At 40.5% G+C, this 25,820-nt stretch overlaps 2 protein-coding genes across 4 annotated transcripts in view; both read left to right on the forward strand.

The window, feature by feature from the left end:
- ggnbp2 (gametogenetin binding protein 2) overlaps nucleotides 1-3,724 on the forward strand; it is a 43,642-nt gene extending 39,918 nt beyond the window's left edge. For both annotated transcript variants that reach the window (XM_055658068.1, XM_055658069.1), the window contains exons 12-13: nucleotides 463-708; nucleotides 3,048-3,724. In XM_055658068.1, the coding sequence (XP_055514043.1) occupies nucleotides 463-708; nucleotides 3,048-3,245 (444 nt within the window). In that variant the 3' untranslated portion in view covers nucleotides 3,246-3,724. The remainder of the gene's footprint in view (nucleotides 1-462; nucleotides 709-3,047) is intronic.
- Nucleotides 3,725-16,077: 12,353 nt separating this feature from the next.
- Nucleotides 16,078-25,820, forward strand: part of dhrs11a (dehydrogenase/reductase 11a) — a 60,873-nt gene continuing 51,130 nt past the window's right edge. Inside the window, exon 1 of one of the 2 annotated variants that reach the window (XM_055658073.1) lies at nucleotides 16,078-16,371. In XM_055658073.1, coding sequence (XP_055514048.1) covers nucleotides 16,240-16,371 — 132 coding nt within the window. In that variant the 5' untranslated portion in view covers nucleotides 16,078-16,239. The remainder of the gene's footprint in view (nucleotides 16,372-25,820) is intronic. The other variant, XM_055658072.1, reaches the window with a different exon arrangement.

The raw sequence follows: 25,820 nt of genomic DNA on the forward strand, positions 1-25,820 counted from the left end.
GTCAAGGATCTATATCTGTTAAACAAGGTCAAAACCAGGCATAGATTTACAAGGATTGAAGGATATTTTCAGCCAATTAGCGGAAGAGGTCCAGATCACATTGCCTATCAAGGTTGTAGAGGCTGAATCCTTCACTGCATTTAAAATGTCTGGATGAGTTCTTAGAGAGTCGTGACCAACACGACTAAAAACAAACAGCGAAAGATGAGAGCACCTATTTTCACTGACATAGACAGGTTACTGAAACATTCCTGTCTTTTGAGGTACTGATTGACTGCATCACCTGAAGCACATTGTGTTCCATGGTTTTATTGTCTTAACCTCTGTGATAACTGGATAAAATTGCTTGATTGAATTTGCCTTTACTTAATTAGTCTTGAATTTTCCATTTTGGGCATAAAGATTAAAATTAAAAGCAATTAGAAATTTAAGCATTTAAAATGTTATTCTGTTTCTTTTTAGAGTGAAAATGCTGGCGAGTGTAACATAAATCTGAGTGCACAAGAAAATTTGGGTAATGCTTTTCACAATGAGTTCCACCATGATAAAACCAAAGATCGTTGTAACTCATTAGAGAAAGGTGGTCAACAGCCAGTATGGGTAACGCAGATTCTGTCGGAAAAACGTTTTTCACAGTCTTCACAAATTCCTCTTCCCCAGTCAATGCCTGACTGGGGAAGAGGCACAAAAACCTTAAAGGAATTACTTGTAAGTATGAGACTGGTCATTCACATTGTTTTATTTGTGTACAAATGTAATTGAAATGGTTAAAAATATTTTTTGTCTGTTAAGCTTTGAAATCCGACTGTTACACCACACATTCAGTTGCTTAATAGTGCATATCAATAGGTCAAAACCTTTAGCAAAATCACATGAAGGTATTAAGTAATACAACCTTTTCTTAAATGAGATTAGTTAATAACCCTAAACATATTCAATTGAAATAAAACAATATGCACATTTATTTTACAGTCATCCTGTAGGTCCTTTAGAGCATTGCCTTAAAATGGTTAAAATCAGTACACATGCCATTGTTTGGTGCCACATGGCAGCTTTGCCAACATAGATGGGATTATAAATCTGAAACCGGTGATGTGTTTAGGAAGAAAATAACTATTGGCTGGCGGCCAACTCGCCAAGTTGTGTTATGATTCATAAGGTTTCTATTAAATTTAGTGCTCCTAGTGCTTTTCTGTGTTTGGTAGAAGATTTGTGTTCTGACCCAGTGACTTGAGTAACAGTGTATGTGCGTCAGATTATTGTATGTGGCAGGGAATGTAATAATTATGTTTCAATTGCGTTACTACTTTGTTGTTAAAGGTTGCAGAGCTTTATAGTGCAGTTAAAGGTATATTGGTAAAGTGTTGCATAGCAGACCGCTTGAAGTACTCGGGAGTTTTGGTGGACCAATAGTAGGCGTAGATGGATGTGTTCTGTTACAGATGGTGTTGAACTTATTACTACTTTCCTGGAAGGATCATGTAACATGGAGATTGAGGGATCAGAGGATAAATCAAGGAACAGCCTGAGCCCCCATCATGCTTTTCCAGCCACATTGCTGGTATGCCAACAGCAATTGGTCTTTGGTCAGTTGTGATTCTTAAAATGCTGATGAAGGACAGTTGATGAGAAGATTGGTGTCTTTTAGCCTTTTTTAATTTAGGTTTTTAACATTCATGGCATGTAAGCCCAGGTAGTTGCTAATTTTCCAGCCCGTACCTGGGTGTTAATCTAGTTGTAGCATTTAATTTATCATAATTGCAAATATAACTGAATATGTCTAGAACAATTACATTATTGATCAAATAACTGGGAAGCTAATGTAGTTATAGCTGTTATTTAACGTTTGATTGCCAGGGCTCTCTTTAATAAGTTGTTCCAACTATTGGATGTTTTCTTTTGAGTTCCATTGTCCTAGCACAATGGTAATGTTTAAGTACACTCAGTTCATACTAGGTTTGCAAATGTGCCCAAGTCCAGAATCAGGTGGTTTTGGAAGAACACGAGCAAGGCATTGGTGCGCATGGTATGTATCTGGACTTTTTATTGTCTTGGGCCAAAAAGGATAGTGGTGTAGATGGCAGTATTTTAGCGGTTCTGAGTTTGGTCTTCAAAACCATGTTTTGCATTTACTGACTTTTTCATGAATGCAACAATTCAGCACTAGATGGTGCCAATCTGCTAACATTGAATTACATGATTCAGTTGCTCTCAGTAGGTTTTCAATTTATTACCATTTGAGGAATGCTAATAGTGTTGTACAAATTCTGGCCAACATCTTGTGATGTATAGGTTTGGAGGATATTTTTCTGCAAAAAAACCTGCCACTATTGGTGATGTTCGTAAAGACGATTGGACCGCGTGACTTTTAAGATCAGTTTGGGTAGGTGATAAGATGCACATCTTGCATCAGAACACTGGTTGAAATCCTAATCTGGGATTTGGGCACAGTCCTGGCTACATAGTGTAGTACTGAAGGATTACTGTCTTTATCACAGGTGCTGTCTTTCAAAAGGTCTGAGATCTGAGGACCTGAGTTCTGTTAAATGTAAGCTATTTTATGTGCACCAACTACACCTGTCTGCCTTGGCACCCTGCCCATGAAACATTGCTCAGAAGTCACAGCCACTTTAATTAAAAATGTGCATTTGTTTTTTGGACATTGCTCCTACTGTTGAGAGCTGCATTTGGAGTCCATTGTACATTGATTTTAATTGTTCCAATTTTGAACTCTGCAGTTTGGGCCACTGAGGGCTATTGCAGAAGGGCATTTTTCATATTGAAAGTTTGAAAACTGAGAGCTACACGTTTCTTGTCACTTTCACCTTTGAGATAGATATTCTCACATTTTTCTATCTGTAGCAGGGCAGTTTTGTAACTGCAAGTACAAAATCCTATCACTTTGCAGTTCAGTCATCACTTTAAATCTTGTCGAATGCCTCCACTAACTTGTTTCAAATTGTTACTAATATAGCTGCGTTCTAATTAAGTACTCGAGTCCTTGCATTGTTAATCATTGTTGTAATTTGCTGGTTTATTTTTTCCAGGAAGAATCTGAGTGTACTTCAGAGGAAGAGATCTTCATTACACAAGATGAAATACAGGCATTTATGACAAATAACCAATCTTTCTACATCAACCGAGAACAATACCGTCAGCACTTAAAAGAGAGATTTAACAAGTACTGTCGCTCTAATGACTACAGTATCTGCAATGGTTGGCTAACAACAGCTGGTGCAAACTAGCAAGATGGTTGAACCAAAAGCCACCCTTTTCTACACAAACACACTCTGACCAGTGCGCCTTCTCTCTCTCAATCTTAAGAAATTTAGATTTTTGTTTCTGTTACATAATTTTACCTTGAATAGTTGGTGGTGTGGTTTATTTTTATTTTCCTTTCAACATTCTCTCCCAGGCTGGTGGTGGGGAGCATATTGTGCTCATCTGCTTTCTTGGAGCTTGTGCAGTATTCGGCCAGATGTCTGCAAAAGCTTACTTATACTTTTAATGCCTCTCCTCTCTCCCACTCAATGTTTCACTTTACTGTGAGAATTATACAAACGTCTAGTGACGAGAGATGTTCTACCAATAAATGTGTACAGTGAAAAATGAAACTTCTGATTTAAGGTTTTACAATAGACATCCATTTAAAATGATGTTTGGATGTAATATGTACAAGCGCAATGTGCAGAATTTACAAATAAAGAATATTTATTAATGTGCATATCCGTTATGTTTTAGTTTTATTTAAAAATCTGGTTAAATATACAAATGCCTCGCAGTAAAAAAGAAAATATTTAAAATTGAGTAATGTCATCTTTTAGCTTCTTTCAAATCTCTACTGCTTTGAAGCTGATGAATTCCTTGGTATATAAAATGAGAATACAGTAGAATAGATTTTCCTTGACAATTAAATTACTTCTCCATGGTGCTAATTTAATTTACCTGTTACTGAGCTAGTTTAACTTGTTGCATCTGCAGCTATAAATTACGAAATCAATTTCATTACAATACTGTAGTAAAATAGGTTTCTTCCACCCTTGCATTGACTTTTCAGTATTCAATGGGCATTTACATTCTTCACCCTTTTACGTGCTCCACAAACCAGCTTTAAAGTCAGCTGCAAGAAGGGTCCTTGGCCTAAAATGTCACCTATCCATGTTCTCTAGAGATGCTGCCCGACCTGGTGTGTAACTGTAGCGCACGGTCTTATTTTGTAAACCAGCATCTGCAGTTCCTTGTCTCGCCTTGTTTCAATTTGTACTATTTTCGAAATGTATACATTACAGAATTTTAAGCTTGTTAAACAAAATAGCCAACGTATGAAACATTTTGGAATTTTCCAGTTTATTCTGAACCTGACTCCCTCTTAAAGCTCCGCCGACATACTTTCTCCCCCACCCCTGACTTGCTCTGACTTGTAAGGATACGTGTAGAAACATAGAAATTAGGTGCAGGAGTAGGCCCTTCGGCCCTTCGAGCCTGCACCGCCCGCATTTAATATGATCATGGCTGATCATCCAACTCAGTATCCCGTACCTGCCTTCTCTCCATACCCTCTGATCCCCTTAGCCACAAGGGCCACATCTCACTCCCTCTTAAATATAGCCAATGAACTGGCCTCAACTACCCTCTGTGGCAGAGAGTTCCAGAGATTCACCACTCTGATGTAGATTGTTACTACGGTCAATGTTTGGCAGAAGTAGAAGATGTTTGGCTCTTATTGTATTCTTTCAGTTGGAAGTAATGGATAATGATCAAGATTAGGAACACTGTCATGAATGGACATTCCTTCTCGTCCCCAATTCCTAATCAGTGCCAGTCTCCACTTGACTTTAGTTGCTGCCCTAATTCAGAACTCTCTCACATAGTGAAGAGTAGGTTACATAATTCAAAGTGTTCTCCTTCAGATGCAAGTTTAACCCGAGCTTGTCCATACATTTTGCTTAAATTAAAATTGTTATTTGAAGAGCAGTGTTTCTCATATCTTGATAGATTAGTTTTTCTAGCATTTGACTGTAGTTTCCTTAATCTGCCAGATTGGTAAAATTTCAGTAAAATCCAAGCGATTTCAAATGAAAATGCATCTTTATTATGCAATAATTTCATGTTTTCCTCTTGTAAGATGGTTACATTAGTCTCCATTACTGTTCTGTTGTGGATCAACCACCTGGAAAGGAGTGAATTGCAAATTTTAGTTTGCTCTTTCCTGTTTGACATTACAAATATTATTACACTGCTTATGTCTTGGTGCTCTATGAAAGTAACAACTCAACTACACTTTGTTTGAGATGATCTTGCAGCTGAAAGAAGATCGTATCTGATTGAAGTAAAGCAACCCAAGTAACCCCACAATACTATAGTGATTGAGGTGCTTATCAGGTATACCATCCTAAACTGGGCTTATTGTCAATATTTCTGAACTACACAGTTAGAAATAATTAAACGTATTTACCTGATAGACCAGCCTCATTGTTCTCTTAGCTTGGCATTTAAAATGAAGTATCAGCGTACTAAGTAATGCCTCAAGACAATATTAATCCTGTTCGTATGATGTTGCTGCTCCAAACGCCAGATCTTTCATTGATATGAGGAAAGGTCACAACTCGTAAACATTGATTCTTTCCCTGGACTGTTGTCCAGTAATTTCAGTTTGTGTTAAGGGTTATTATTGTTACGTGTACTGGGGTACAGTGGAAATATAGCTAGTTTGCTCACAAAATCAGTTAATACTATACATAAATCCAATCAACCGAGTACAATACAAAGAGTGAAGGGGAAGATACAGAGTGCAGAATTGCATTGGTGGACTCTCGAGAAATGGCCCACAGATAAAAGTGTAATTGCGCCACAGTAAGACTTTCTCGACCCGAAACGTCACCCATTCCTTCTATCCAGAGATGCGACATTGAGTTATTCCGGCATTTTGTGTCTAAAGACTTCAATTCAATTTTTCAATTAAAAAACTTTATTGGCATGATATAAAGTTGTTTAACAATATGAAAAACAATGTTATATTGCCAAAGTATAAAACATGACATACATATTTGAAATGCATAAATATAAATACAAGTACTGTATACAGTGTATGGATAGGTATGTCCCTGTACATAAACCTGCAATAGGCCTACAGCCCTTTATTGATTGCTACACGTTCTTGCAGCTGTAAGCAGTACAACACAATAGCAAGTTTAGCAATTCAACATTAATTTCTTAGTGGCGCAATTACAATTTATCTAATTTCTTAGTGTTAGTTAATGTCGATTAGTGTGTGCGTATACATGTGCATGTTGGCCATTCACCGTCTCTCAGGTTATGGCATGCTGTTACGTATTGTGCACCAAGATGTGCCGTATTTCCTTCGCCAAAGATTATCTGTCGACTATGCATGGAGCAGAGGTTACACAAAAAAGCTGGAGAAACTCAGCGGGTGCAGCAGCATCTGTGGAGCGAAGGAAATAGGCAACGTTTCGGGCCGAAACCCTTCTTCAGACTTGCATGCATGGAGCAGACACTGGAACATGAGAGCGCACCCTTGTCCCAGCGTGCATCGGAAATGGACTACACCTCCCAGAGCACACCGCGGTTGGGAGCTGTAGCCCATTGGATGGACTACATCTCCCAGCCTGCCCCGCGGCGGGTCCAAGTACCGTGGACTCTGTCGGGAGTGAAGTTGTGGAGAAGGAGCGGAGCGAGTCGTTCCCGCCTCCTCGACCTCCCGCCTCCTCGACCCGTCGGTCGCCGACCCTCCCACCCGCTGCGGAGGAAGCCGCGCGGCATGGAGCGCTGGAAGGGACGCGTGGCTCTGGTCACCGGAGCGTCGGTGGGGATCGGCGCGGCCATCGCCCGGGCCCTGGTCCAGCACGGCATGAAAGTGGTGGGCTGCGCCCGCAGGGTGGACAAGATCGAGGTAAGGCCATGGGGAGGGAGAGCCGGTCACACACACCCGACAGCCGGCCATTTATCCACCAGAGCCCCACCTTGACAGAAACATGTGGAGGAAGGAACTGCAGATGCTGGTTCACACCGAAGATAAGACACATAAAGCTGGAGTAACTCAGCGGGTCCGGCAGCATCTCTGGAGAGAAGGAATGGGTGAATGAATAGGTTCGGGTCAGCCTGAAAAAGGGTCTGGACCCGAAACGTCACCCGTTCCTTCTCTCCAGAGATGCTAAGTTCACCTCCAGTTTAAATTCCATTTGGAATATTTTGGAGGACCAAGAACCAGGAGATGCTGCCTGGCCCGTTGAGTTACTCCAGCATTTTGTGTCTATTGGCAGCAAACCGCCCGTGGCCGAGTAATTGATTACCTCCAAAGGACTTGCGAAAGTTCCTCACCTCTGAACGCGTAGCCTGCCACGACTTTGAGGGCGTGGAGGTGAGATAAGCAACTGTTTAAGAATAAGGGGTAAGCCATTTAGAACGGAGACGAGGAAATCACACAGAGATTTGTGATTCTGTGGAATTCGCTGCCTCAGAGGGCGGTGGAGGCCGGTTCTCTGGATGCTTTCAAGAGAGAACTTGATAGGGCTCTTAATGATAGCGGAGTCAGGGGATACGGGGAGAAGGCAGGAACGGGGTACTGATTGGGGATGATCAGCCATGATCACATTGAATGGCAGTGCTGGCTCGAAGGGCCGAATGGCCTACTCCTGCATCAGTTGTCTATTGTCTAACCCTGTAATAGCTGGAAATGCGGTAGGGTTGTGGGGTAATACCTAGAATGGGCTGCCGCGTCTCCTGTGTCCACCGTTTCTTCGATCATCGTTACTTTTTTTTACATATCTTTCATTCATTTGTTCTCTATATCTTTATATCACCGTCTATTTCTCTCGTTTCCCTTTCCCCTGACTCTCAGACTGAAGTTTAGTCAGAAACATTGATTTGCTGCTGAGTTTTCAGTACAAGAGAGACAAATATTAATACTAAGACACAAAAAGCTGGAGTAACTCAGCGGGATAGGCAGCACCTCTGAAGAGAAGGAATGGTGACGTTTCAGGTCGAGACCCTTTTTCTGAAGAAGGGTCTCAACCTTGTAACGTCACCCATTCTTCCTTCTCTCCAGAGATGCTGCCTGACCCGCTGAGTTACTCCAGTATTTTGTGTCTTATCTTTGGTTTGAACCAGCATTTGCAGTTCCTCCCTACAGATCTTGAAACCAGATCCTGCAAACCAGCATCTGCAGTTTCCCCGTCTGACACTTTACCTTGAAATTTATGTGGACAGCTGTTTACCTCAGGCTACTTCGCTCTTGCACAGCACCACACTCCCTGAACATGAAAGGAATGAATTTCTTGTCATGCATTAAGTGACTTTTCGATGTGCAGCAAATATTGTTGAAATAAATATTGACTGTATCTCTTTGCAATAATTTATTTAGCCTCTACAATGTTTAATTCAAATTGTGTGTTGGACTGATTATTTGCGTGAGACCAACTGGCAGAGAAAATACGATTGGAAAAGGACAAACAAGCAAAATCAGTTTGTGACTGGATAAAGAAAAATGAAAAAATTGTGCAGAAATCATTAAAATAAAGTCTAAACCGGTCTATTATGTTGTTGCGTTGATCTTGTCTAGAGATCTTTGGTTGATTTACCTAATGAGTAAAGTGTCTTTCAATATTTAAAAATACCTGATTTTTGATAACCAATAAAAAATCTGGAATACAAAATGACTTAAATAAGCCAAAAGTTAAAAATAAACACAAAATTCAACTCTTATTTTCATATTGTGTAAAATTTGTTGGGAGCATTGTTTGTAACTGTCCTATGCATGGATTTTGATTGAACAAATAAGAAGCATTTGACTCTTCAAGTTTTCGATGTTGAGTATTCAAGTTTGGGTAAAGTTGGTTTCTATTAAAAATATAACTGAAATGGGAAAGCTGGAAAAGAATTTGCTACTGATACTTTAATGGAAAGGACATTGGGTGGAGAGAGGGTGGGGTCAGGAAAGTAGATCTTCAAAAACTGAAGAACATGTAACTGAACTGGGCCCAACTGATGAATTGCACAAACCTAGCCAAGCCGGGTGTATGAGGAAAGAGGGTTCCAGCAGTATCTAAGGTGCCTGAATAATTATTGTTGGTTCAGGACTGACTTAACATAACAAATCGGGAAAGGAGTTAAAATTGCCGTGCAATAACTGTTACGTCAACCTTCACAACTGAGCGGTACAGAATTAAAAATGATAGCCTTTTATTTTTAGGACTTGAGGCTATCAAACTGAAAGGCTGCAGGTGATGATGAGGATCAGCACTATTATCTGACAATCCTGGCATAATGTGCAGTAAATGGCGTTTTTAATGAATCCACTGAGCTAAAGATTGCCTGTTAGAACAAGCATTGAACTGATTGCGTCTTTCCATCTCAGGCATAGCTTTGCGTATTGGTATGTTTATCAGTTGATGGTTCACCTTCCGTTAACACAGCTTTTGTTTGTCCTGTAAGCCTTTGGCTTGGGGCTCACATTTTACATGTTCTGTACTGCTGATAATCATACCAAGTCTATTTCTTCCAAAAGACACCCCAGGACTTGGCTGCATGGTGATTTATTGACAATAGACTTTGTGTATAGTTTCAGTGCTGTTGTGTGTAAATGGGCAGCAGCTTCAACATATCAAGGCAAATTATACTTCAATAATGTAGCACGTTGTAATTCCATGCAATGCATTTCTGGAACTCATTATTGCAAATTAAGTTCATTTTGTTAAACTTACAGAGAGCTCTGTATATTTGCTTTCAAGATTTTATGCTTCTCCCATTTCTCCCAATAGCTGATGGAGATGCATCCTTTGCATGAATCCAGTTATTTATTGATTGAAAGCAGCCAAAGGGGTAGCTAATGTTGATACGTTCATATAATTTATAGTGTCATACCAATTGATAATTTACCCTTTCCTTTAAATACACTTTGCATTAACTTATCCAACTTGGTTTTTCCTTCAGCTTAGTTTAGAGAAACAGTGTGAAAACAGGCCCTTCGGCCCACTGAGTCCGCGCCGTCCAGCGATCCCCACACACCTACACACACTAGGGACAATTTACAATTATGCCAAGCTAATTAGCCTACAAACCTGTCCGTCTTTGGTGTGTGGGAAGAAACTGGAGCATCCGGAGAAAACCCACGCAGGTCACGGGAGAATGTAAAACTGTACAGACAGCATCCGTAGTCAGGATCGAACCTGGATCCTTGGCGCTGTAAGGCAGCAACTCTACCACTGTGCCACCCCTGGTGTTCACAGTTGAGTGTGCAGGGCAATGATGCAAATTAACAAAGCACATTTTGCCTCTGTAATTATGTACCATCTTACCTATTTTAAATCATGTCTTTTGCATTGATTTGAATGAGAGTGCAAACAAGTATCCTGTGCACCTTTAGATTCCTCCATTCTGCTTGACTAAAGGAGAAATGTGCCGGCTGTCTGTTACTACGTAACTACAATTCTAAAGTACTTTTTTAATGCAAACTCCAGGAGAGATTTCCTTCTCAATACCATGAGGAATAAACCTCATTCAATAAGCTTTCCTTTAGTCTGAATAAGGGACCCGACCCAAAACGTCACCTTTGCATGTTATCCATACAACTGATCTTCTTCAGAGAGCCTGCCTGACTGTGTGTCTAAATTTACCTTACAGTTCTTTGTTTCTTCCCTTCCCTCATGGCCTTCAAAGATATTTGCATGGCAAGCTGTGTTAGATCAAGCAGTCTGAGACTGTCCTCTTCTCAATTTCATGCTATGGTTCTCTGGAACCGGATCAGATCTTCATTCTGAGTTTATTTTGCCATCTTGGCAATGTCGTGATGCTAATTTCTGGTCTTCATTTGGAGTGGAAATGCAGCTTTAAATGCACTTTTCTCAATCAATGGACCTTGTCAAGGATTCAAAACATTCATATTTAACTTGAATTCTAATTCTGAATATTATAATAAGCTTGCATTTTGTTTCTTGAGCTTTTCGTTTCTTGTACCTGCAATTGGAAACAGCTTTGTGCAAATTATCCTCCTGAAAATTTTATCAGACCGATTATCTCTTTGAGTATTGTTTGTAGGTTAATTGGCTTGGTATAAATGTAAAATTGTTCCCAGTGTGTGTAGAGTAGTGTTAATGTAAGGGGATCGCTGGTCGGTGTGAACTCGATGGACTAAAGGGCCTGTTTTCAAGCTGTTTCTCTAAACTAAACCTAGATTCAAATTGGGTCGAGAATAATACTGATATTTCTTCTGTACTTTGCCTGGAAGCTTTGATGTGAAATCAGGTGAAGTATCCCATTTTAGAACCTTTCCCAGGTTATAGAGTAATATCAATTTATAGAATGGTAGATGTGATAAGACAGTTGTTACACTGTGCATTGCAGTAAACTGTAGAGCTTTCGTTTAAAGCCCTTTCATAGTGTGGCTGGATTTGCACAACCTATTTTACATTGGTGCCTCAAAGAGGAAGCATTCCTTTCTCCTAGGGTTATTATCTCCATCAGTGTCCATACAAATTTACAAATTATTTCTTCAAATTATCTGTGTAAAAGAAATCTGTGATAGGTAGAGTTGTGGATTTCTCATTGACAGGATGTTGAAATAAGTTAACATGGAGGTTTTCAAGTGACTTCATGAAGTTGAACATTGATTATCTGTCAATGCACCGCATCATACTCAAAGACTAAGTTGCTTCTCTTCATGGGTAGTCATACCAGGGGTTCTGTAACTGGTTTATGAGCCAAATGTCAAAGGACAAAATTGGTCCAATGCCTCTATGATTGATTACCATTCCCTTGGTGAGGTGATAAAGTGTGGTTGCTTATGATCAAACTTGTATGTAAATGATTAAAAAAAACATCAACATTCACTGCCTGCCTTTTAGCACAGGAAGAATGGTCATTGTGATATTCTGCGGTTAACTTGTAGCTGTGGTGTTAGAACACTCATTCATTGTTCTTTATCTCTCCACATCATCGTCTATATCCCTCTCGTTTCCCGTATCCCTAAGTTACTCCAGCTTTTTGTGCCTGTTAACCATATAACCATATAACAATTAGAAGGGTCTCGACCCGAAACGTCACCCATTCCTCCCTTCTCATCCATGAGATGAACCTGCTGCTCTGTCCCGCTGAGTTACCCCTAAACTTCAGCTTTTTGTGTCTGAATATTTCGAAAAGTTTCCACAAACCATCCCTCTCATCTGCAGTATTCCTTTCTACACTGACCCAAAATAATCATCTCTCGATTGTTCATTGGGGACCAAAAACAAAACCATGTTCAAATGTTTATATAATCTCCATTATAAGCAGTAATCGGGAAGAATGTATAGGATCCTGAGAACTGTAACATCCACCTTCAGGAGCAGCAGTTTCTTCCCTATAACCGTTAGGCTATTAAACACTACAACTTCCAAATGAGTTGCTCCAAACCACATAGACTTGAGGGCATAGTTTTTGCCGTTGCACTATTATTGTTTGCTTATTTAAAAAAAAAAAATAATATATATATATACTGAACTTGTTTTGCTGCTTAATATGGTGTTTACAGAGTACAATGTGTACATATCTGTTGTGCTGCTGCAAGTAAGAATTTCATTGTTCTGTTTTGGGACAAATGACAATAATACACTCTTGACTTGAATTCCTCTATAAGTGGCAAACTTCAGATCCAAATTTAAGTTTAGTCCAGGTTGCGGTTTTAATGCACTGCAATGAATGAATCTGACAAATGTGCATCCAGACAAGATACTTCTGTTTGGCAGACAAGTGGGATGTGCTCAGTTTGGCAAATTGGTCAGCATGAATAAGTTGGGCTGAAAGGCCTGTTTCCATCTTGTATAGCCCTAACTATAAAACTGGTTACTGATTTAAAAAAAGAAAGAAAAATTGCATTTTTGTGTCTTTTTATAAGACAATGTTGAAAAAACAATCCTCTCACTAAATTGGTTGGTAAGCTACATTAATTTGACTCTGCACTCTAATGTTTAACATAGTTTTTTAATCCATGTGCAGTCCCTCGTCTTTCAAATGTTAACACTTGTTAATTTATTTAGTTTACTTGAGGCCAGAACCTTTGTTCGTGTGATGCACAACAACGAAGATGATGCATTGCCATGTTTCTAACTATATATTTCCTGGCATTTGTTGCATGAATAAGTAACCTGTAGTTCCTTTAAGGTTACGAAATCAGCTTTTGAAACCCATTCATGAATGTGCGCCATTTACAGGGACTAAATTGATCATGTCTGGGAGCCCTTAAAGCTGGGTTGTGTGAGGTGCAGTTTGTACCAAAGATCCCACTATAGGATCTTTGGTTTGTACCATTCAGTGGGGAGGAGACGGGAGTGTCTCTTTCACCTTTATTTGATAGGCACTGTCTCTGATGTGGGAATATTCAATGTTGATTGTCAGAGGCAGATAAATATTGTTTCGCTCGTACTTGCAAGTTTCACAATTCTGAACACAATAAGCATTGGGCATTATTTTGTTAATATATTTGAAACACATTGTTAAATACGTTAACACTACTTTAAACACGTAGTTGGTGCATTAGCATGCATAGGCACAAAATAAAGGGATCACTGAGGAAATATTTCAGCGTTTTTCTTGTATCAACAGTCCATATTAATCAACTTCAACAAAGTCATTCATGGAATTTAATTTTAATATATTGCAACTGCATTTAACAGTATGAAAATCAATATCTTCAAGAATATGTAGATTGTGTGAGGATCCTTCACCTTTCACTGAAGGTTAATGTTGAGAGAAAGGTGCTGCAGGGAGAAATGGTGATGCAGCCACTCTGCATTATTCAGCGCTCGCACAATGACATCCACAGCTGTCATTAGACTGAGCACAACTTAAGAGGAAAATGTTGTGAATAAATTATTCTTTAGAATCCACAGAAAATCTATGATTGTTGGAGTTAAAAGGTCTCACAATGCATTTAGGTGAATTATCACTCCAATGATGATTGTTATTTTATGCCCATTGAAGCTCTCTTAAAGATGGGCACGTTGTATTCTGTCCAATGTTCTTTGTATTTCTGGAGCAGGAAGGATGTATGGGTACACTTGAGGAGCTTTGTATGTTCCATTGTTCCATTTAAATTAAAATGTAAATAATGGAACCGTTAGCTGCTTATAAAAATGCAATTTAATCTCAGTGTCGACAAAGGAAGAGGTGTTTCTATATAAACTCTAATAATGTGAAATTATTTCTCTGCCTACTGTATTTATTGCCTGTGATTGAAAGCTGTGGTTTTTATAACCGGTCAGGAGGTGTGTACGTGTGGTGTGTGTGTGTGTTTTGGAGGTACAGGAAATTGCGTAATTAAAATCCATTTGAGATAGCACAAAAACAAACTTTGGGAATGTGAAATAACTTTGGACCCGTTGAAAATTAATTGACTTTGACATTTACAAAATGAGTTAAATTTTATGCAGTCTTGTCAAGAAAAAACAAGATGAAGCAGAAGTTACTCGGGAAAACTGTGTTCATGGTATACAAAAGGTATCAAAGTTACAAATTTCAGTTTACATAGGAAGTACACATTTAATGTAATTTATTCATAAGAATAGTTCGGCCTTAATATCAAGGGTTACTGCAAGAAGTAGAATTTATTTCAGCAAATGCTTACTGGTTCCTGTCCTGCCACTTCCCTCTTTATACTGGCTGTCATACCTCTCCACTCGAGGTCCCGAAACAAGATCACCAAAATGTCGACAGTTCCTTCCCGCCACAGACGCTGCTTGATGCGTTGAGTTCTCCAGAAACGACTGAGCTAACAGTGTGAAGGAATAGAAGCTGGATGGTCTACTTTCTTAATGTGGAAGGCACAGCTGACAAAAAAGAGGCCAAAGTGGGCGAAACAGTTGAGCAGAGGAAAACCAGATAAACTAAATTGAGTTGAGAGTTGGAGGTTGTCTTTTTTAAGTTTGTCCCAGTTTACTATGGAAAGGAAGGAAGTAGATCTCTGGAAAACAAACGTCTGGCTCCTCAATTTTGTTAGAAATCAGAATAAAGTTTTTCAGAGAAGAACTTGCTTAGGCAGTGACCAGACATCTGGCAGGGACAGTTTCCCCTCCTTATAGATGTTTATACCCCGCAACACTGTGTCCTCCCCATCCATCCCCGCACTCGCAACAAGGGCCGATCACCCTTTCACCCCACCAGCCGTCACATACAAAAAAATAATCCTCCGTCAGTTTCGCCAATAACAGGGTACAGAAATACTGGTTTGAGTAATACCGTATGGAACATAACAGATAAGGCAGTTAGGATTTACGAAAGCTCCGCAACAAATGATTTGATAGTTATTCTTGTTTTGTGCATGAAAAGTGTTTGTGAGAGATGATTGATGGAAAGCAAATTGCAGAGATAGCCTTGAAATTATGGCAGTAGATAAGTCAAGAATAACTGTGCAAATGTATGCATGTGTGATTCAGAGATGTTCTCCAGGGATGCTGTCTGATCTGCTGAGATACTCCAGCATTTTGTTTCTTTCCTTGGTAAACTAGCATCTGCAGTTCCTTGTTTCCGCATTGTGTGTTAAGAGAATTTAGGAAGAACATTAATTTTGTGCAGAGATGGAGTTTGCAAAAACGCTTGATCTTTCAGTTTCTCTGCTGAAGCACTCAAACTCTGCTGAAGTAGATTGAAATGAAAATGAGAAATGGGGTTCAATACCAAAATGAACACCAGCACCGACTGGACAGATCTAACAGCTGGTGTGCACAACACTATCCACGGATCACTCGCACATACATTTTAAGTATTTGTTGCGGACTGGCCAAGTTATTTAAAATTAGATCGACACTTGAGGGTTATATGTACACAATATTCACCCACTGTTCTCGGAAAGGGAGTTATTTCTGTATCTGTAGAGGTGATGACAGATGCGCTTCTCCCTTGGCACCATGTATCTGCCACAGGAGGGACATGTGCTGATTTGCGTCGGGTGGTTGCTTTGCTCTCTGGGCCTTGTAGTCCTGTGGGCGATAAGACCATCCCCGGGCATGGGAGTCCAGCGGTACATGGACTACAACTCCCAGCGCACCCCGCGGCATCATGGCCGAAACTCCCCCACCCCCATCGGACTACATCTCCCAACCTGCCCCGCGGCGGGTCCAAGTACTGTGGACTCTGTGGGGAGTGAAGTTGTGGAGAAGGAGCGGAGCGAGTCGTTCCCGCATCCTCGACCTCCCGCCTCCTCGACCCGTCGGTCGCCGACCCACCCTCCCGCTGCGGAGGAAGCCGTGCGGCATGGAGCGCTGGAAGGGACGCGTGGCTCTGGTCACCGGAGCGTCGGTGGGGATCGGCGCGGCCATCGCCCGGGCCCTGGTCCAGCACGGCATGAAAGTGGTGGGCTGCGCCCGCAGGGTGGACAAGATCGAGGTAAGGCCATGGGGAGGGAGAGCCGGTCACACACACCCGACAGCCGGCCATTTAGCCCCCAGAGAGCGATGCTAGTCATAGATTCAGTCATACGGCACAAAAACAGGCTCTTCGGCCCAACTCATCCATACCGACTTCCTAAACTGGTCCCATTTGCCCGTGTTTTTGACCAAATATTCCCTCTAATCCTATCCTATCCGTGTCGCAGTCCAAATGTTTTTTCATGTCAAGGGATCAGGGGGTATGGAGAGAAGGTAGGTACAGGATACTGAGTTGGATGATCAGCCATGATCATATTGAATGGTCTACTCCTGCACCTATTTTCTATGTTTCTATGTTGTTCTAATAGCTGCTTCAACCACCACCTCTGGTTGCTCATTCCCTATACCCGCCACCCACAGGCTCCCATTAAATCTTTCCTATCCCACCATTTAAGATCTGAATCTGATCTTAAAGCTATGTTCTCTAGATATCAATTCTCCTTTCCTGGGTAAAAGACTCTTGTGCATTCTTATTAATTCCCCTCGTTATTTTATACACCTCTATAAGATCAGCCCTCAGCCTTTTGCATTCCCATGAGTAAAGTCCGAGTCTGCCCAACCTATCCCTATTGATTAGGCCCTTGAGTCCTGACAGCATCCTCATTAATCCTCTACGCTAGTTCCAGCTTAATGACATCCTTCCTGCAGCAGGGTGGAGGAAGGATGTAGAAACTGAATGTAATAGTCTAATTGCGACATTACCAATATCTTGCACAACTGAAACACCTCGGTGTACTTTGATCAGACCCGGGAGATTTTTCTACATTCAAATTTTCATAGGATGTCCAGCACCTCCTTAACCATAATAAGGACTATCTGCAAGACAACTCCATTAACTGTCCCAAGTTCCCGAATCTTCATGTCTTTATCTATAATATTAACAGAGAAGTAATCTTGGAGGATCTTGCCCATCTCCTGTGGCTCCACTCATATATGTCTGCTTTGGTTTCTGAGGGGCCCTATTCTCCTTCTGGTTACCCTCTTTTACTTAATGTACTTATAAAATTGACACCCACCCTTGTCTGAACCGGGTGCTGACAGCAAAACCCCAGCGGCCAAGTAATTGTTTATCTTGAAAGGATTTGTGAAAGTTGGGTCGTTGCAATTCCTTTAACACGCGAAGCACCTGACACAACTTTGAGAGTTTGAGAGTAGCAAACCTGTAATAACTGCCAGTATGGTAGGGTTGTGGGCTAATACCTGCAATAGGTTTCTGTGTCCCTGTCCCACACTACCTTACTCAGTTTCTTCCCAGCTGTTATCAGGCAACTGAATCATCCTTCCACAACCAGAGAGCAGCGCTGGACTACTATCTACCTATTGATGACCCTCAGACTATCATTACATAAGAAGGAACTGCACATGCTGGTTAAGCTGAAGATAGACACAAAAAGCTGGAGTAACTCAGCGGGTCAGGCAGCATCTCTGGAGAGAAGGAATAGGTGACGCTTCGGGTCGAGACCTTTCTTCAGACTGGTTAGGGATAAGGGAAATGAGAGACATAGACGGTGATGTGGAGAGATAAAGAACAATGAATGAAAGATATGCAAAAAAGTAACGATGATAAAGGAAACCGCGACTTGGGTGGGGGAGGGATAGAGTGAGAGAGAATGCTGGGGCTACCTGAAGTGAGTACCACTGGGGTGTAAACTGCCCAAGCAAAATATGAGATGCTGTTCCTCCAATTTGCGTTTAGCCTCACTATGACAATGGAGGAGACCGAAGCCAGAAAGGTCTGTTTAGGAATGGGAAGGAGAATTAAAGTGTCCGGCAACCGGGAGATCAGGTTGGTTCACGCGGGCTGAGCGAAGGTGTTCTGCGAAACGATCGCCCAGTCTAAGTTTGGTCTCACCAATGTATAACAGTCCACATCTTGAACAACGGATACAGTAGATGAGGTTGGAGGAGATGCAAGTGAACCTCTGCCTAACCTTAAAGGACTGTGGGTCCCTGGACAGTCGAAGGAGGAGCTTTAGGGGCAGGTGTTGCATCTTCTGTGGTTGGATGGATCTGTAAATGGATCGTTTGTAATCATGTATTGTCTTTCTGCTGACTGGTTAGCACGCAACAAAAACTTTTCACTGTACCTCGGTACACGCGACAATAAAATAAACTGATCCCCGAGTTGTACGCAGTCAAATGTTTTCTCCAGTTTACTTAGCTTTTACACAACATCATGCTCTCTGAAGCTGAAAGGAATTCACTTGTAAAACATTAAGGGACTTATCGATGTACAGCTAACATTGCTGATGTAACTAGTATATTTATATTACTGTATCAAATGACACCTTTGCATGATGTATATAGCCTCATGTTTATTGTTAGGTAGTTTGTGGTTACCAATGTAAAGGTTTAGCCCAGTTGTTGCAGATCAAATTTTAATACCATGCAGCCTTTCACCTAGAAAAATATTTGTTGGCTGAAAATGACTGTGAATTGGAAAGTGGTCGGTTTTCTGTTGGATTTTCTTCTTGACTTGACTACTTATGCATTGACACTGGGTTGCTGAAGGTTACAGAGGACTAGATTTATGAAAATCCAAATTGGTGTCGCACAGACTCTGCTTGAGTGTAGCATTCAAATCTCTTCACCAGAAACACTGCGACTGTCTTCTCCAAACTCTCTTCAGCTTTTATACTGTCGATAGTTTTCTAGCTGATTGGGCGATCAGCTTCCCTCCATCCGCCCTGCATTCACACAAACATCTGTCACAGTTCATAAGTGATAGGAGCAGAATTAAGACATTTGGCGCATCTAGTCTACTCTACCATTTAATCATGGCTGAACTGTCTTTCCCTCTCAACCCCATTTTCCCGCCTTCGCCTCATAACTCATAGCACCCGTACTAATCAAGAATCTATTAATCTCTGCCTTATAAATATCCATTGACTTGGCCTCCACACCTTCTGTGGTAATGAATTATGCAGATTCACCAGCCTCTGACTAAAGTAAATTCTCATCTCCTTCCTAAAGGTACGTCCTTTTATTCTGTGGCCATGGCCTCTAGCCCTAGACTCGCCCACTTGTGGAAACATCCTCTCCACATCCACTCTATCCAAGCCTTTCACTATTCGGTAAGTTTCAATGAGGTCCCCCCTCAACCATCTAAATTCCAGTAAGTCCTGGCCCAGTGCCATCACACGCTCATAACTGTGTTGGATCGAACTGTAGATGCTGATTTATAGCAAAGATAGACATATTGCTGGAATAACTTTTTATCTCTGGAGAAAAGGACTGGGTGACGTTTTGGATCGGAATCCTTCTTCAGACTGAAGAAGAGTTGTGAAACGTTACCTTTTCTTTAGAGATGCTGCCTGACTCTCTGAGTTCCTCCAGCATTTCTGTCTTATCTTCTGTCACAGTTCACTTGCTGGTAACAACATATTACCCATACTGACATTCCCAAGTCTACATTTTGCCAATCAGCCCACAGGTGCTGTCAAGGCTGTAGGTTTAACATTACATTTTTAGAGCAAATAATTCATTTCTGACTTATGGAGATTTTAGTTTACTGTGTTCAGGAACGGAACCCTAGGGAAGGTGGGGGACTCCCTGCGTTACAAAGTGGACATTGCTTTCTTAATGTGTTTTTTCTTTTTGTTTATCTGCATCCGCAAGCTTTTTTTATAAATTATTTTTCTCAGCTGGTGCATTGTCTAATTTTGAAATATCAGTGGACAGCTTGCCCTTGATTAAATTTGATTCAACTGGATTCCTGGAAGTAACCAGTGTATTGGAAGTAGTTGCTCCTGAATTTTGTTGTTGCCCCTTGTCCCACCCACTTCTTGACAACCAGGGTGATATCTCATACTGGGTACTTGATGTTTTTGTGACCAGGGGAAAAAAGGTGAGATGGTTTAGACCACACAGATTCCTTTCTTTTCAACAGATACTGTGTTTCAGATCTATTGGTAATTATATTTATTTTGATGTGGAAGTGGAAACAAAAGTAATGCTACCTTTTTGGTTATGAACAAAAGCAAGCTGCCTTTTCTTGGTCCCATAGTTGGAACTCAGGGAATATTGCATTGTCTCTGCCTATTATTTTTGCTGATCCCAGTCAGTATTTCAAAGTTTCTTGAAAAAATTATCATTGTACGCGCTTGTATGATTTTATATTTAACTGAGAAAAATCTTCCCTCTGAATCCCATCTTAATTCCGCAATAAAGATAGACTGCGCAGAAATTATATATTTTATTTTCATTGCTTTAGAAACGTTGAACATGGCTTTTTATTTGCTTCTTCACCTGACTGCTCTTTCCAAATTAGTACCAAAATGAGTTCAGCCTGTGTTGTCCAATCCCATATGCTTGCAGCACGTTGGTCTGATGGCAATGTTCAACGTTCAATGACGGTCAACATAGAAATGTTTAAAATGAACCCTGAACTCATCTGTAAATACTGATTTTTGTTGTTTCAGTTCATGGAGGAAAAGTTGATTCATCTTGCAAGTAAAATTTGTTTTGTAAAGGAAATTTTTTTTTTCAAATACGAATAAAGACTGGAAAACACGAATCTTACCTGAACCAAGCCAAAAAATATACATCAAAATACATTAGATTGATGATTGCCAAATATTTTAATTTCTGGATATAAGAGCAGGCATTGACCATGTAGCCCTTTGAAACTGCTGTGTTATTCATATGGATCATGAATAATATATTACCTGAGCTTCATTATGCAGCTGTGGTACATGTTATAATTTTTTTTAAATATTACTCTGAACACATCCACAATCCACCATTGATTTGCATTTTCATTCTGCTTGACTGAAACGTGAATTTATCTTGTTATGTGACTACACATTTTTTCTTTCCGTTCCACAAACACCAGGTGAACGTCTTTCAGTGATACAATGAAGTTCTGGACTTCAACTTTCAACGTCATATTTGAAATTACTGGTAGATTTTTTTTTTAAAGTACCGTCTGAATATGAAACCAGGTAGCTGAAGTGGACAAGGCTTAAGTTCCAGTCAGAAAAATATTGCCGTTTGTGCATCAGACTGAACATTGTTGCATGTCTCTTGTCTGGCTTTAAATTCTGTCTGTTTTGTGTGAGCATGCATAGATCTGCAAAGTGTTGTCCTGAATGATCTTGTGCATTGTGCTTTTTTTGCTTGTGTTTTGTAATGGATGGAGATAATGGAATGGGTTAGTTGGTCAATCCTGGAGACATCACTGCCTGTCGTGGCATGGACATTTCAGACTCTTTTGTGTTCCCACACTCGGGCAATGATGATGATATGTGAGGTATTCCCCGACGAAATAAAATGTTAATTATAATGAGGCATTTTGTCAGGGGAAGAATCCCATCGTAGTTAGCATTCCTTCCTTGTTGATTATTTCTTTCCAGAAAGTCCCTATCTCCCTAGTGTTAAAGTTGCTCAGGTGGATCAGCTTATCTCCCTTTGAGTTGTGAGTAGCAATTTTCTTCTGCTTCCTCAGGGTTGGAGCGTATGTCTCAACCACATTATAATTAGGTAGAGTCATAAGCTCGCCAACCCTTCAGTAATGAGTACTGCGATGAGTCATCAAGCAAGAGTCACTTGCATGCCAATAACTTGGTACTGGGTTCTGCTAGGGATGTTCTATTCCCGACGTTCCCCATTCCTCCCACCCCTCCCCAATCCTGATAAATCTGACCAGTGCAGTCAATTTGGAATCAGGATTGCGGCACGGTGGCGTAGCGATAGAGATCCGGGTTCAAATCGAATTACAAGCGCTGTCTGAAAGGAGTTTGCACGTTCTCCCTGTGACCTCGTGGGTTTTCTCCAGGTGCTCCAGTTTCTTCCCACATTCCAAAGACGTGCAGGTTTGTAGATTAATTGGCCTCTGTATATTGTCTCTAGTGTGCAGGGTAGAACTAGTATACAGTAGAACTAGTGTATGGGTTCAGATCAGATTCAATTTAATTGTATACAGTAGAACTAGTGTATGGGTGATCGCTGATCGGCACGGACTCGGTGGGTCGATGGGCCCGTTTCCACGATGTATCTCTAAACACTTAATTGCTGGAGTCATGGTTGGCACAAAAGAAGAAAATCTAATTTTTGTTTTGGAGAGATATGCCCCTAGGATATCACTGAAGAGATTCATCAGGTCTTAGAACCAACCGATTTTTAAATTGCTGTACTTCCCCCCCCCCCCCCCCCCCCCCCCCCCCCCCCCCCTTTTTTTTGAGAGACAATAGCATTACCATCTCTGAATTCCACAACGTTATCATTGAGTAGTTAGAAACATTTTGTAATAAATTTACTGTGCTGCAAATGAAAGGCCAGGAATGTGATGCAATAGTTGAAGTCAGGTATTTTGCAAGTCATATACTTTAGTACCGTTCCAGTTGAAGCTGCCCAATCATTTAGCACATTATTCCTTAAGTTAAACATTTGCTCAAATAGGAAAACAACAAATACTAAAAATCCAAAATATAACAGAAAATCAGGCAGCATCTCGGAAAGAGTTAACAATTAATGTCAATGGTTTTCATTTGCTTTTGTTTAATTTTAAATATTGCTTCCCCCATCTTGGTGTTCTGTGTTACCTATGTTACTCCTTCCTTTTGTGTCACTGCTGCATGTTCCTTAGGCTCCTTCAGTTGCACCTCTAATCTGCCAGCTACTCTTGAACTTTCCTGCCACCATGATTCAAGGACACACCACAGTGCTGGAATAACTCAGCAGGTCAGGCACCATCTCTCTGTAGAACATGGGCAGGTGACGTTTAGGTTCAGGACCCTTCTTCAGACTGCATGTTCCTTAAGCTCCGAAGAAAAGTCCTGACCTGTCTATGTTCTCCAGAAATACTGCCTGACCCGCTGAGTTACTCCAGCACTTTGTCTTTTTTTTGTTTTGTAAACCAGCATCTGCAGTTCCTTGTTTCTGCATGATTCAAAGGCACTTAAGGATAGGGAAAGAAATATTGGCTTTCTCACTAATGCTCACATTATGTGATTTCATGATTCTTCACCTGCATAATGTGGAAAGTTGCATCCTGTTAACACTTAATTAACTATTTTGTTCATATATTTTGTTTTAAAATTAAATTAGCTTCTCCTTGCAGAGTAGCATATAAATTGAGCAAGCTGTAAGGAGATGGGTCCTGGGATTAAACATAGGCACATGCTTGTGATTATCCTGCACAGGTTACTAACTTTGACTTTAAATACTGTGTTTTGTTTCTTAGTTTACAACATTATCGGCATTCACATCTAGCTTACTACAAATCAACATTTTGAATATATGAAAACATCTGCAGACCACTGAATGGTTTCATATAAATTAAACACCAAACTTTGTTTATCCAAATGCCTTCTTTTTTTAATTTGTGTTTGGTTCCAACTGAGTGCCGAGATTAGCATCTGTGCTCATTGACTGATTATAAGTTATGTTTTTCTCACAAAGATAATTTGTTCACATTTTCAGTTGGATCATTAACTTCATTAATATGAGGAATGTAGTCAAGTACTTGACTTGAGGACTCAGTAGATTAAAATAAGTAATTAGCCTGTCGTGTGTTCCTTTAAAGATGTGATTATTTTTGTGATACGTCCAGCTGCACGTACTAATTCTGCTGAGTATTTAGTATTGATCTATTGGGAGAGCTGTGTACAGTGAAGTGGAACAGGCTGTATCATGGAAAAAGGTCCGAAGAAGGGTCTCGACCCGAAAATCACTCATTCCTTCTCTCCAGAAATGCTGCTGAGTTACTCCAGCATTTTGGGTCTACTGTATCATTTTTATTCAGAAACATTGATTTGTTGCTGAGATCTCAATACAAGAGAGACACATATTAATGCTGTTGTACAGGAAGGAATTGCAGATGCTGGTTTAATATGGACACGGAAAGCTGGAGTAACTCTGCGGGACAGGCAGCATCTCAGATACAATGCTGTTGTATCCGTTTGATGTTTCTTATCTGTTTCTGACACTTTTAAACATTTTCATTATGTAACTGACCTTCAGGAAAATGATTGTGATTTGACTAACGACAGTTTCATTTATAGTGAGATGAAGCTGTAGGAGATTTAAATAAAATGTAGGGTGATAACGTATTGTACTGGAGTGCATTGTATGTTCACTGACAGACCATGCCTGCATGCAACAAGATCTAAAACCCATTCATGAGTGGTATAACCTTCGCACCATGATCATGCATGACCATGTCCAGTAGGAACGAGAGTATAATGACTTATCGTTAATTTTCAATATTATTAATTACCCACCAGATTGGATTAGCCAAACAGACATGCCAAGAGCAGGTCAAAAGTTGGGTATCTGAAACGTTGAAGTCTTTTAACTCATCACCAAGCCACAAATTAGGAGTACCATAAAATGGTGCCACTTACATGTATGAATGCAGCTCAAGAGTCTGGATATTATGGAATGAGCGCCTCACCACTCAACTTCCCAATGTTTTTCTATCAGGCGCTATCCAGGATTTTCAGAAACATTCAAGATGGTCAACACCATCCAGATAACAGCAGCCTGCTTGTTTTGCATTGCATTAATTCCCTCTGCCACCAGTGTAGCGTAGTGGCAGATTGTGCTAGCCACAGGATTCATTGCTATAATCCCACAAAGGCCCAAAGACCCAGAATGGTTGCAATAAATCTCCTTTAACTAAAATATATGAACATGCCAATGGATGGAAGAGCCTGATAATTGGTCAGGCATTGCTGTATGTGAATTTGGAACATTAGTTTGGAATAGTTATATTAGCAGGTGGAAATGGAACGGATTGCTTCAGTCATCAACAACTATTCCTTTTGACCTTGTGGTAGTCATTGAAGTAGATGATGTCAGCATAACTGGAACTCCTGTATCTTAATATCCTCCTGTCACACAAAACCAGCATATAGGAGGTGGGATGGTTGTCCTCTAGTCACCACAACCCTTTATACTGATTCTAGCAGCATAGTTTTTGTCATAATTGCCATTTGCTGTGGTGTTACAAGAACTTTATAATGTCATACTCAAGGGCAATTAGGGATCTCCTCAGCAGTGCAGGATTTGGATGAAAAAGCCATCAAGAGCTAATGCCTAATCGAAAAACTACATTGTGCCAGTGTCTGCATGTCTGAAATACACAAGATGAATTGATGTCACCAGCTGCATAATATTTCTTAATTCTAGGTATTGAAGAAAGAAGTGGTTTGGCTGCCTTCTCCGGCTTAATTTATTATGAATCATTTGTTCTATTACTTATCTGTCTCTTCAGATTTCACAAGCTGTGGAGTGTTGCTGAAATTCTCCTGTCATCACCCAGTCCTTGTGTTTGAGCCTGGATCAGGTATCAAGTATGGAGGGCATGTAGCCAAGACTTGCCTGATGTCGTCTCTATGGATTTTCAGGAAAGGAATGCTACCCTTGTTTTGGGGATAGACATAAAAAGCTGGAGTAACTGGAAAA

Source organism: Leucoraja erinacea, chromosome 28 (assembly GCF_028641065.1).
Source record: "Leucoraja erinacea ecotype New England chromosome 28, Leri_hhj_1, whole genome shotgun sequence".
Taxonomy (NCBI): Eukaryota; Metazoa; Chordata; class Chondrichthyes; order Rajiformes; family Rajidae; genus Leucoraja; species Leucoraja erinaceus.